At 57.3% G+C, this 11,881-nt stretch overlaps 5 protein-coding genes across 5 annotated transcripts; 2 read left to right on the plus strand and 3 right to left on the minus strand.

Moving 5' to 3' along the window:
• Positions 1-905: 905 nt before the first annotated feature.
• On the minus strand, positions 906-1,847 carry BKA78DRAFT_256422 (uncharacterized protein; the record flags this gene model as incomplete). The annotated part of the gene is made up of 4 exons (XM_066885086.1): positions 906-1,454; positions 1,497-1,544; positions 1,595-1,639; positions 1,695-1,847. 4 exons carry the CDS (start codon positions 1,845-1,847, stop codon positions 906-908), a joined length of 795 nt encoding a protein of 264 aa, XP_066740496.1.
• A 27-nt stretch (positions 1,848-1,874) lies between these two features.
• On the minus strand, positions 1,875-2,770 carry BKA78DRAFT_30741 (uncharacterized protein). The gene has a single exon (XM_066887861.1). It carries the CDS (start codon positions 2,588-2,590, stop codon positions 2,015-2,017), a length of 576 nt encoding a protein of 191 aa, XP_066740497.1. The 5' UTR covers positions 2,591-2,770; the 3' UTR covers positions 1,875-2,014.
• Positions 2,771-4,447, minus strand: BKA78DRAFT_30805 (glutathione S-transferase). Its single transcript, XM_066887907.1, has 3 exons — positions 4,138-4,447; positions 3,529-3,985; positions 2,771-3,391 (listed from the first exon to the last, which is right to left on the minus strand). Exons 1-3 carry the CDS (start codon positions 4,240-4,242, stop codon positions 2,952-2,954), a joined length of 1,002 nt encoding a protein of 333 aa, XP_066740498.1. The 5' UTR covers positions 4,243-4,447; the 3' UTR covers positions 2,771-2,951.
• A 1,027-nt stretch (positions 4,448-5,474) lies between these two features.
• Positions 5,475-7,837, plus strand: BKA78DRAFT_356035 (uncharacterized protein; the record flags this gene model as incomplete). Its single annotated transcript, XM_066892006.1, has 2 exons — positions 5,475-7,078; positions 7,126-7,837. The coding sequence occupies 2 exons, from the start codon at positions 5,475-5,477 to the stop codon at positions 7,835-7,837; spliced, it is 2,316 nt and encodes a 771-aa protein (XP_066740499.1).
• A 2,635-nt stretch (positions 7,838-10,472) lies between these two features.
• BKA78DRAFT_298883 (uncharacterized protein) lies at positions 10,473-11,442 on the plus strand (the record flags this gene model as incomplete). The annotated part of the gene is made up of 2 exons (XM_066886980.1): positions 10,473-10,516; positions 10,572-11,442. 2 exons carry the CDS (start codon positions 10,473-10,475, stop codon positions 11,440-11,442), a joined length of 915 nt encoding a protein of 304 aa, XP_066740500.1.
• Between the last annotated feature and the right edge of the window lie 439 nt (positions 11,443-11,881).

Genomic DNA, 11,881 nt, shown 5'->3' on the forward strand with positions numbered 1-11,881 from the left:
AAGGACAACGGCGATGGAAGCATATGCTAGGCAGCACGGCCTAGCGCTTTTTGATCCTAGCAGCTGTAAAAACAAAGCAACGCAGTAGGGTGCGAATGCCACTACAATCCACGGACACGGGGGGCGCTAGTCATCCAGAATCGCTAAAATAACAGCAGGAGGAGAAAAAGGGAGCCAGAAACGTGGTGGGAGCAGAGGGGGCACGAAGGGCGGGCAGAAGCGTGCGCGCGCAGAGAGCAGTAGCCGGAAGAAAAAAAAAAGATGGTGGTCCTGGGACTGTTTCGAAGCAACATACCGCCTATGCGAAACGCCGGTCGCTTGTTATACCCACAAGTGGCAAAATAGACAGGGAGAAGGAGAAGTTTGAGAAACCAACATGCCCCGTGAAAAACATTAGGTCGCAAAAAAAGCCCCGTCGCTCCACCTTTGCGCGCCGTGCGCTATCAATCCGTGGAACAAGACCAGAGAGGAAAATCATGGCAATCCGAGTCGGTGGCAAAGTCTAGTCCGGCCTCATAAGGATCCAGAAAAGTAGAAAGGGCTCCATGAGAATTTCATAGGCGATGAAAATCCAGGCCTTGGATCTCGCCTTGCAAGTTTTCAGGTGGGCCGATGCCGGGTCGGAGGAGCCAAGCGTTGAATCCGGGCCAGAGCAGATTTGAACCATCGTAACTGAAGCAACGGCCCACAGAACAAATCCGGGATATGAAAACTCGAAATCCGGAAAAAGGCCAGCCAGCAGGTTCAAGGCGATTCTACAAAACGCCTAGAAAGTGAGACATTGACTTTTTATTTTGCACTCCCCAAGTCTACTGACGACGCCGGCGATCATTAGCTTGCGGAGGAGGCTGCGTCGGAGCTAAGATGCCACTGTCAGTCTTTTTGCTCAGTTCAGGTGTCGTATCTTATGGATTGGTGTGGGCAAACTTACTGCTTCTGCTGTCCGGGTAGTAGTACGACTGGGATGTACTACACACGGGAAACTTAGCCAAATCCAATACATCCGTGGGAATGTGGTCTTCCATGAAATACCTTGGCTGGGGAGGAGGGTAGACGCGCTCAGGCGGCGCCGACGTGGACGGCGGATAGCCATATCTGGGAGAGTCCTGGTGACCTTGGTAGTGAGGATCCGGTTCCCTGCCAGAAGGCTGGCTGTAGCCATAGGCCGGGGCAGTCCTGACTTGGCCTTGTCCATATCCCGGGGCCGGCACATAAGGGGCTCCTTGCTGGGGGTATCCTGACTGCGGATGTGCGTATGTGTAGTCTCCTCCATAGGCATTCTGGGCAGGAGCACGGTATCCAGCAGCCGCAGGGTGGTCTGCATATCCTTGGGCAGGCGGTGGTGCGCCGTACGAAGCATCCGGACCGGGAGTGCTGGGACCATAGATTTGCCTGGACTGATGGGTTCTTGAGTCTTGATATGCAACTACAGGTTTGTCAGGGGGCTTGGACAACTTTGCGTCTCGCGCGTGTGGGCTACCTCGTCCCTGCTGGACCTCCGCGCGCCAACGAGCCGAGTCTGTCTTGAGATCCTGAACCATTTGCTGCGAGACATTAGATTTTGCACAATTGTGACGGGATGGAGGCGACTCACCGAGGTCAGGGTCCGATAGGCGGTTATCCAGTAGCCCTCGACTCCCTGGAAAAAGTCAGCAAAGGGACCATCACAGGTAGTGGAAACCAGGGTAGCTGACGTCGAATTCGTGGGTGCCGATTCCCGGCTTGACAAGGGCATCAGGACCAAGGTAGCGCTGGATGTCGGCAGTGATGACCTCGCGAGCGATGCCCTCGCCAGGCTGGAACCACTGCCTCGTGGGCGTGGCGCGAGAGACGGTGGAGGCTGGCATGGTCGATGGGTCAGGCAAAGGCGGCACAGCAGCGAAGAGAGAAGGTTGAGATGGGAGGCTGAGAACGGCGGGCGGGCCCTGGTAGTTGTCAAGTGCGAGGGCAAAGGGTCGACGCCGGGGTAACCCGAGCAGTGTGGAGGGGTCGCAAGCAGCTCATGCACCGGTGGCTAGGTGCAGGCGAGGAGAGGCGAGCGAGTGGCGAGCGTGGGAGGAGCTGCGAGAGGATGGATGGGGAGAGAGAGGAGAGAGAGAAGAAGGAAAAAGGACAACGACTGGCGCGAGCAGGGCAAACAGGCTGGCTGGCTGACAGGCGCGCGAGTGGGTGGGTGGGTGGGTGTGCGGGGCTTTTTTGGCCTCAGCGGAGGAATATCGTGGCCCCTACGGTGCGGTGCGGACGGCGGCGACTGTCGGCTCAGCAACACCACGGTCTGCTGGCCGATAATAGAAGATTGATCTTCGAACGGTGGTGATGGACCGCTGGTGATGACGGTTTTTTCCAACGGCGTAGGTAGCGGCGCCAGGCCAGAGTGGACAGGGGGCGCGGGTTGGACGAAGCAGCAAAACGATGGACAAGAGACGAGCGACAACGAAGCGGCGGATTGCCACATATATCGCATGGATTGCTTCTGTATTCTATTCACATGGACCTGTCCAGTCTGTCCTGCCTGAGATTCGTTGGGAGGCGACGCCAGTGGATCGCCCGTCGGGCATGAATGAATCTCAGCATCACCTTTTGCACACATCGAGGCCCAAGACTGGCGCTGGCTGACTTGCTGCGGCCGGCCACTGCTGCGAGCACTTGATTGTCTCCTCCTCCACTGGAATTTCTGAATGGTGGTTTACTCGTCTAGCTGTAACTGTTTACTGTTGACCCTGGCGGGAGAGGCCGCAGCGACGACGCTGGACAAAGTCTCGGGCACGCGCGTGCTTGGCCTTGCCTTGGGCTCGGGCATGCCTGCATCGCTGCACAAAGCAACCAACTCCAGGTCCCTCCATGCATCCCCAGCAGCCACTGCCATCACTCGCTCTTCAACACCAACTCCGAAAGTGACACTGCACCGCGTCTCGCCTCGACCTCTGAGACGCCGGCCGCGTTGCATCTTTTCAAATCTTGGCCGACGCGCTCGCAGCCCTCGCGACTCTGAATCCTCGTCGAGGAAAATGCAAACGGACCTCTGCATCCCATTTCTCCGCCTTGGTCGCCAGTACCACTTCGTCCCACGTTAGGCTCACCAGTTTGCCCTTGTCATGATGCGAAGATCCACTGTCGAGTGGCCAAACTTCAACCTCTGAGCCCAGCTCCAGGCCCAACGGGTCAGCCGCATCAATCTTGCCGCCACTTTCCGCGAAACTGGCACCACAAATAAGTTTGCCCGCGGCCTCTCCGTCAAGCTTTACTGCCTTGGAGCCCGAGGCTTGCGCTTGCTCCACGCTCTCGCGGAACCTCTGGATCCAGTCAAATACTTTTGGAAACTGTTTTGCCGAAATGATTTCTGGAGGCAACGCGCCTGCCATGTCCAAGATCCAATCAAACGGCCAGATGGCTGCGGGAAGACGTTGGTTAGCATGGCCACCATCGTAATGTTGCTGTTAGTGCCCGCCACCCCTCCCGTCCTCAAGCGGCTGCGCTAGCCTACCCGTGTCCATGCTTCCCTGGACGGGACGTATCCATGGCACGCACCTTCAATGTCACCAAGGCTTGGACCCTCCGTCTGGAGCACCCATGACCGTCCGTCGGCAAGCAGCGTGCTCTCCAGCAGCTCAAACGCGTCGCGCAGCGCCACAATGGCTTCCGGTCTTCCTTGCTCAATCGTCTCTTTGGACAACGGCCGCCCTAGAAAGTCCTGTCGGTCTTTCAAAAACTTGGGGTCCTGCAGAATCGGCAGGCTTGGAGGCATCAATCCCACGGCACGCATGGAGACGCCGCCGTCGGTGACCCAGCGATTCAACAAGTGCTGTATAGCCTTGTGCTCGCCGCCCGTCGCGCCCAACGCGCCTTGGGGAAACTGCTCCTCCAGTTTGCGCAGCATCAGCCGCGTGTCGCAGTAAATGTCGCGGCCGATGGCCATCACCGGGATGCGCCGATACGCGACGCCCAGCGCGCTGAGGTCGGGACGCGGCATGATATGCGGTTGCATCTGCACATCGGGCACGCCAGTCAGCCATAAGGTACGCATTCTGGTCAGCGTTCAGGGATCGACATCAGGCACCGCGCGCAGCACATCTTGACCCTTTCTGTGGGAGCATGTAGGTACGGGTGCGGGAGAGGTCGGACAGAGGGAAGACGCACGCATTCCGCGTAGGCCAGTCCGCGCAGCTGCAGATATCTGATAACACGGCGGGCGTAAGGGGAGAAGGGGTAGTGAAAGATGATGATGCCGTTGGGCGCTTCCATGACTCGCAATATGTCTCGCTCCGTCTGGTTGGGCGGCTTGCGCAAAAAAAAAAAAAAAATTCAGCGTCTGTCAAAAACCGTAAATCGAGAAATTCCGGAGGATGAAGGGAAAAGTCAGAAGCTTGGTTCCCGGAGGCTTTGTACCGGTAGGGCGACGCTGGGGGGCTGTAACGCAGCTGTCGAGTGACGTCTCGCGTCCGGTGGGGATGTCCCCAGCTTGCTGCCTTTACCTCGGTTGGTCTAGTCCCTGAAGTCCGTCTTTACCGGGCACGCTGGATGGGGTCGTGAATCATCGTCCACAGATAACGCTGTCCTCTTGACGCGATATGTACAAATACGCCACTCGATCTCACTGCGCAGATGTTTGGATCGATCGTACCTCGAGCTCCAGGATCTAAGCTTCAACCGCCATGGTATTCCAACACGCAAAGATGCGAAAGCTCACAAAAGACCTTTGCAGGAAACAATGGCATCTTCAAAATGCAGGACACTCAAGATGGATGTTGTTGCGCAGACCACGCGACACCCTTCAAGACGGACATGAAACCAGCCAGGTACCCCACCAGCCAGGACAGGTCCTCAAAATTACCGCACGGCTGGAACATGACAACATCCAATTGATGAAATCCGGCAGCCGGATACTTGACAGCTGTGAACAGCAAAAAGCAAGAGACTCCAAAGATGCCGCTGGTGCCGCTTAATGCGATGATCTCCATAGTCTTCGCAGCGCTGCTGGTGTGCCGTGAATCGCTTTGGCGGGGAAAACAAAAGAAAGGCCGCAGAGGGAAAGCAAGGACTTGCGAGCAGGTTTCTGGTGCGGGATCTTGAGTTGAGGTCTGCGAGCCGTCTTTGCTCAGTACATAGTTGCCCCGGCTAACATTGCTTTTTCTTCCCCGCCATCCGTTCAGACTTCCGGAACGATGACCGATGATTGAGATTTTGGTAGTCCTCTGGAGAAGTCTGTTGGATGAACAGCTTGCAATCCTGTCTCTGTAGTGATTTCAAGATATGCTCCCAAACTTGGATCGTAATGGTGTTGAGAGGCTCCTCGAATGACCGCCTGCTGTATTGGGTTAGCTCCGATCAGGGACCCTGTGCGCACGCGCACTCGTCAACGCGAGACGCGAAGACTCTCTCAATCTTCGACAACATCTTCCAGCCCACACCCGGCCCATTGCGCAAATCATGAGGTCCGACGACCATTTCGTAACCGGAATCCGTAACCCGCCGTAATGTCTTTATCGCCGGCATTCCAGTCCTCCCCGCTCTCCGCCAGTGGCGACGGCCGCTCGCGCAAGTCGCAATTCACGTTCAAGCAACTCGCCCAGCTCGGCAGCTACTCGACCAGCACCCCGCTCCGCGTGATTGTACACATCGACCTGGATGCCTTTTATGCACAATGCGAGATGGTGCGGCTCGGGGTGCCGGCGGAGCAGCCGCTGGCTGTGCAGCAGTGGCAGGGCCTCATTGCCATCAACTACCCGGCGCGTGCGTTTGGCCTCAATAGACACATCACGTCGGCGGAGGCGCAGAAGCTTTGTCCGGATTTGATAATGCAGCACGTCGCGACGTGGAAGGAGGGCGAGGCTACCTGGGCATACCACGAGGACTCGTTCAAGAACATGGGCTCGCACAAGGTCTCGTTGGATCCGTACCGCTCCCAGTCGCGCAAGATTCTCGCGCTGATCAAGGAGAGCCTGCCCGCCGACGCGCAGAGGGTCGAGAAGGCCAGCATCGACGAGGTCTTTATGGACCTCAGCGCCCACGTCCACCGCGTCCTGCTTGAGCGCTACTCAGAACTTCGAGGCCCACCGCCGTACGACGACCCGACGGAGCATCTTCCCAGGCCGCCGACGGCGGCGCTCGACTGGCAGACGGACCATCTGATCGACTTGGACTCACAACAGACGGAGGACGATGACCCAGACTGGGATGACATTGCGCTTCTTGTCGCGTCGGAAATCGTGCGTGACGTGCGGGCTGCCATCTTCGCCAAGTTGAAATACACTTGCTCTGCGGGAATTGCTCGCAACAAGATGCTGGCCAAGCTGGGATCGGGTTACAAGAAGCCGAACCAGCAGACGGTTGTGCGAAATCGCGCCGTCCATCGCTTTCTTGGAGATATGAAGTTTACCAAAATTCGAAACTTGGGCGGGAAGCTGGGTGACGAGGTCGTCGCCATGTTCAACACGGACCTCGTTAAGGAGCTTCTCGAGGTGCCGCTGGAGCAACTCAAGAAGCTTGGGGACGAGACTGGACAGTGGCTGTACAACACGGCGCGAGGCATCGACTCGAGCGAAGTAAACCCTAGGATACAGATCAAGAGCATGCTATCCGCGAAATCGTTTCGGCCCTCCATTGACAGCATGGAGCAAGCTGTGCGTTGGATCCGCATCTTTTGCGCTGACATCTTTTCGCGCTGCGTCGAAGAGGGCGTCTTGGAAAACAGACGCAGACCCAAGACCATCAATCTGCACCATCGCCAAGGCATGAAGACGCGGTCAAAGCAGGCACCAATCCCCGCGGGCAAAGCTTTCAGCGAGGAGATGCTCTTCAATCTCGCCAAGAACCTACTCGCGCAAGTTGTGGTGGATGGACGGGCATGGCCGTGTTCCAACCTGTCGCTCAGCGTTGGTGGGTTCGAAGATGGCATCACCAACAACAAGGGCATCGGAGGGTTTTTGGTCCGCGGTGCGGAGGCCAAGGCCATGAAGGAGAGTGCGGCTCCGCAGCCTGGGCAAATCATCCGAATGAAGAGTAGTGATGCCAAACGTAACAAAAGGCGCAAGCTCGAAGCCAAGGCTCCCAGCGGCCTCGTGTCGTTTCTTCAGCCCATGTGAGTCGACGCTGTATCGAACGATTGGGTCATTCTAACTATGATAGGAATGCATCATCGCGGCAAGACAGCAACGGGGGCTCGAGCTCAAGCATGAGCAGAGAAACTAGCCATACTGAACCGCAAGACGAAGATGTACCGGTTGACCCCTTTCAACACGACGACGCCATCACCGACGACCCAGCGGACAACCCAAACTTCGTCCCTGACGAGCTCCTCCCATCAGACTGGGCTCCGTCTCCTCGGTCGCCGTCGCCAATAGACTCGTTCGCGCAAGACCTCCGTTGTGGCGATGAACCATCCCCACATCCTGTAGATTTTGAGCAATCAACCACCTCACGAAACCACATCCACGATGGCGACCCCTTCCCTCCCGACCCGCTCCCACCATCAGCGCAGCCACCGCCGAAAGACTCGTCTTCACCGTCCCCCGAACCTGCCGACACCGTTACCGCCACCTCCTCCCCCTGTCCGCGCTGCAACAACAAACCCATCCCCCTCGCCGAGCTTGCTGAGCACCATGACTGGCATTTTGCCAAGGATCTGGCTCGTGAGATGCAGGCCGAAGAGCAGCGCAACTCTGCCTCTGCCTCTGCTTCCGCCCCGGCCGCTTCTTCTTCTTCCTCTCCGGCTCCGGCGCCAGCGCCATCTTCTCGTCCCCCGGCTAAGCCTGCGGCGCGTGGGCGTGGTCGACCGCCTGGTGCGGCGAATAGGGCCAAGGAGAAGGGGCAGATGAAGCTGGCTTTTGGAAAGGGTTGAGCTGCGGATTGCTGGCATGGGCAGTGGAGAGAAGTGCTCTCGATATCCGTGGGTCTCGAGACGGCCTAGTTGGGCCGTGGGCTTCGCCTAGACCCTGATTCGGCCTGTCCCCTTCCTTTCTTCACGCGATAGCAGTCTTGGGAATGGGAAAGGTCCTTGGTCTCATGGGGTCGACGTGCCCACGTGGCACCAATCTTCGAAGAGCAAGCATTTGCTCGTGTATCGCCGAGTTCGCCCGCCGTTCAGTCAGTCGAGTCGGCCGAGTCAAAGTAAGACAGACACCTTACAAGACCATCGTGAGAGCGTGGTGAGAATCGACAAAGACTGGCACGATGCAGCTGGATGGAAACACGCTGCTGGGGAAGCACGGAGTAGTACACACAAGACTACTGCCAACACTGCAGCAGGCACTCTCTCGCTGTGACCGGCCGCGTCCACGTACCCCATCGGTTTTGTCGGTTGTTGTCACAGTGCTCGCTCGGGCTTAAGCGTCGAGGGTAGAAAGTCTGGTCAGACTAGACCGATGGTGTCCAGCACATCAATCCGTGGCACGCGCTCACGCATCATCGAAGTCTTGCTGGAGAGGAAGGGCGGGGGAATGTGAAGAATGGATGAGGTGGACAAGCAAGTGCACAGACGGAAGTGCAATGCCGCGTGCGTCATCCATCTCCGGCTTTGTGGACGGGCTGCCAACCTACTTTCTGTCTCCTTGCCTGTCGGATGCTTGGAGGTAGGGGAAGTGGTGGGTGGCGTGCGTGTCCTCCAGGCCCACTCGCAATTCTTTGGAATTGCCTCATCATCGTCATTCACGGCAGGCTGCCTGTCTGTGTTGGCACCCGCCGGCCTAACGTTGCCTCCTCCTTGGATATTGGCATGCTGTGATGCTGTTGCTCAAGGCATACTGGAAGGCGCGTGTTTGGGGATACATTGGGCCGAAGTGTGCTGCTGTCTCGCTGTTTCTATTGCTGTTGGTTATGATTCAACACACTCCCATCTATAACGACGGGAAAATGATCTCAAATTGTTCAGCACATCACTCTACATCGTCACGCAGCCGCAGCAGTAGTGCTAAGTCAACAACAAACACACCGCCACAAGTTTCGTCTCCAGTGTAAGCAAGTAGCCAATCAAAGCATCAATCAAACCACAAGGACCCTCAAACGTGATCTGAGCGGGCCGTTGCGAAATCAAATCAATCACCAAAAGCAAGAGCAGCACGGGCCGTTGCCGTTGCCGTTGCGGAGGAATGAATACCTTATGCCGTTCGTTCGTTGCACAGCACATGCATCGATGGAGAGATGGCGAGCAATTAAGGCCTTGACGATCACGGCCGTCTGCCGGTGTGGAGTACAGTATGTCACAGGCGATGATGACGAATGCGAGCCACGGAGATGACGACTTGGCTGGGCCTTGTTGTTTGCTCGGGTCGTGACGCCTCTGGTTTGAGACCACGCAAAGGTTGGGATGGGAGAATGGAAATGCCTGGGAGCTTTTTGGAGGAGAAACGAAGGTTTGTGGGTCTGCGGTGATGTCCGCCTGCTGCTCGTGGTAAGAACAGCCGCAGCGAATGCCAGTCGGAGCACATGTAGGTTCCTAGAACATAGGTATCCTCATATGCCCGCCCCTAGGTACGCTCACCGAACCCTCAATTGAGCATCAATCATCACCACCCATCCAAGGCAAGCACGATCGAGTGCCATCCATCCCTCCATCCAACCCATCTAGCCTCTCCGCACCAACCATTGGTCACGACTCAAATCATCCCCAAGTTTCTTTCAGACCGAATGGTTGCAGACATGGCATTGTATGGTCGCACAAGGTGCCCCTGGGCGTCGTAAGCCTCCGCGTCAGCTCTTCTGCGGAGTGCAGCTACTGCGCAGGCACACTGTACACCCACCCACCCCCATCAACAAACGCTCTGCGACCCCAGATCGTCGTGCCACTACTAAGCGGCTACTACGAGCCGAGGAAAAAGCTTAGCTAGCGTTTGTGTTTTTTGTTGGTGTCGTGGTGTTGTTGGACGACGACGGGCGTGTGTGACGGCATACGGCCCATCGCCAGCTAGGTAGCCAGCCAACAGCACCCTCACCTTCGCCTTTCTTTGCAGTCCAGTCTGCCATGGATGGACACCGCCGCGCGCGCTTCCTTGCTGCCACAACTCCTCCGCCGTGTTACGAGTACCTAAGGCCAACCCGTCACAATGGCCGCCCTCCCGTTTGCAGAGCATTGCCCGCAATGTCGTCGTCGTCGACAAAGCAATAGCGTGGGAAACAGCACGCCTGGGCGGTCCGACGCCGCGGGGTCGGGGGTTGAGTTGATGAGTTGACCTCGCACGAACGAAGCAGTTTGAGTGCCTTCGTGGACCCGCATGACGACATTGTGGTGTGGAATGGAGCGTCGTTGCTTGCTTGGCCTCATTTCGCAAAGTTCCACGTGAGGGGAGGGTTGGTAACTGGTGTGGCTGGTTGGATGGGCGTGGCGAGCAGGAAGCAGTGGAATTTGGGTGCTACAGTCTGGAGATGTACGGAGGAGGGGGAGTATAAGTACTGGTTGTTGGAAGGCTGATTTCAGGAGACATCAGTCGAATCCATCACTTCAACAAATTCATCCATTGAGACAGACGACACTTGCCAAAATGCGCTTTTCCAACACTCTTCTTCTCACGCTCGCCTCTACCAGGTAAGTTTTCCCCCTCTCCCACCTGTTCATCTCACCAACTCACTCTCTCCACCAGCGTCGCCGTAAACGGCCTCCCCACCGCCGCCCAGGCAGGGGAAGTCTCCGAGCAGCATCACCACCACCCGGAGCCGCCAAAAGAGCACCATCCGCCTGCCCTCGAGGCTCGTGACGACGACCACCACAAGAAGAAGCCGCACGGCGCCCCGAAGCCCGAGGGTCCTGGCAAACCTCCTGTCGAGGCTAGGGACGACGACCACCACAAGAAACCCAAGCCAAAGCCAAAGGGACCCAAGCCGACTGGAAAGCCCCCTGGTAAGCCTCCAGTCGAGGCGAGGGACGATGATCACCATCACAAGAAGCCGAAGCCCAAACCCGAGGGCCCAGAGCCGACGGGAAAGCCTCCCGTAGAGGCCAGAGACGACGAGCACCACAAGAAGCCTGATCCCAAATCCAAGGGACCGAAGCCCACCGGCAAGCCTGAGCCGCCAAAGTCTGAGCCTAAGCCCAAGGGACCCAAGCCTACCGGCAAGCCTGATGGCAAGCCTCCGGTCGAAGCACGCGATGACGACCACCACAAGAAGCCAGAGCCGAAGCCCACCGACAAGCCTGAGCCGCCAAAATCTGAGCCCAAGCCCAAGGGACCGAAGCCTACCGGCAAGCCCGATGGCAAGCCTCCTGTCGAGGCACGCGATGACGACCACCACAAGAAGCCAGAGCCCAAGCCCAAGGGGCCAAAGCCTACTGGCAAGCCTGAGCCGCCAAAGGGACCGAAGCCTACTGGCAAGCCTGATGGCAAGCCTCCTGTCGAAGCACGCGATGACGAGCACCACAAGAAGCCGGAGCCGAAGCCTGACCAGCCGAAGCCTAAGCCCGATGAGCCGAAGCCAAAGGGGCCGAAGCCAGAAGGGCCGCCCTCTGATGAGTGAGCGAGTGTGTGGGCATGAGGAACCGGAGGAGGCGGGGGAGAGCGATTTCGGATTTCTCCTTTTCTCTTTCGCGATTATGACGGAGTCGGACGAAGGTGGAGGAGGTCTACGCTGAGGGAGGATGTTGGAAGAAAGCAAATCAGAAAGAAGTGGAAGGGGGAGATGCTCAGCTGCGGATGACGAAGTCGCTCGCTTGATTGTCATGGACGGTTTCCTTGGGCAGACAGACAAATCGCAAACAAGAATTGACTGCGTCTTCTGCTACAATGATTGGCTTTGCGACAAAATCGGGGCGTTTGAGAAGTCCGCGTACGCGCTGGATTGAGAGAAACGGATGATGCAGAGAAAGTGTTGATTGAAATGGCTGCAGACTGCTTTTCCGAAAAAGTTTCTCTCTATGTTGAATGCACCAAGCGCTTGAATGCTCCCTATGACTACC

The sequence above is a fragment of the Phyllosticta capitalensis genome (genome assembly GCF_038381095.1).
Source record: "Phyllosticta capitalensis strain CBS 128856 chromosome Unknown BKA78scaffold_10, whole genome shotgun sequence".
NCBI classification, from domain to species: domain Eukaryota; kingdom Fungi; phylum Ascomycota; class Dothideomycetes; order Botryosphaeriales; family Phyllostictaceae; genus Phyllosticta; species Phyllosticta capitalensis.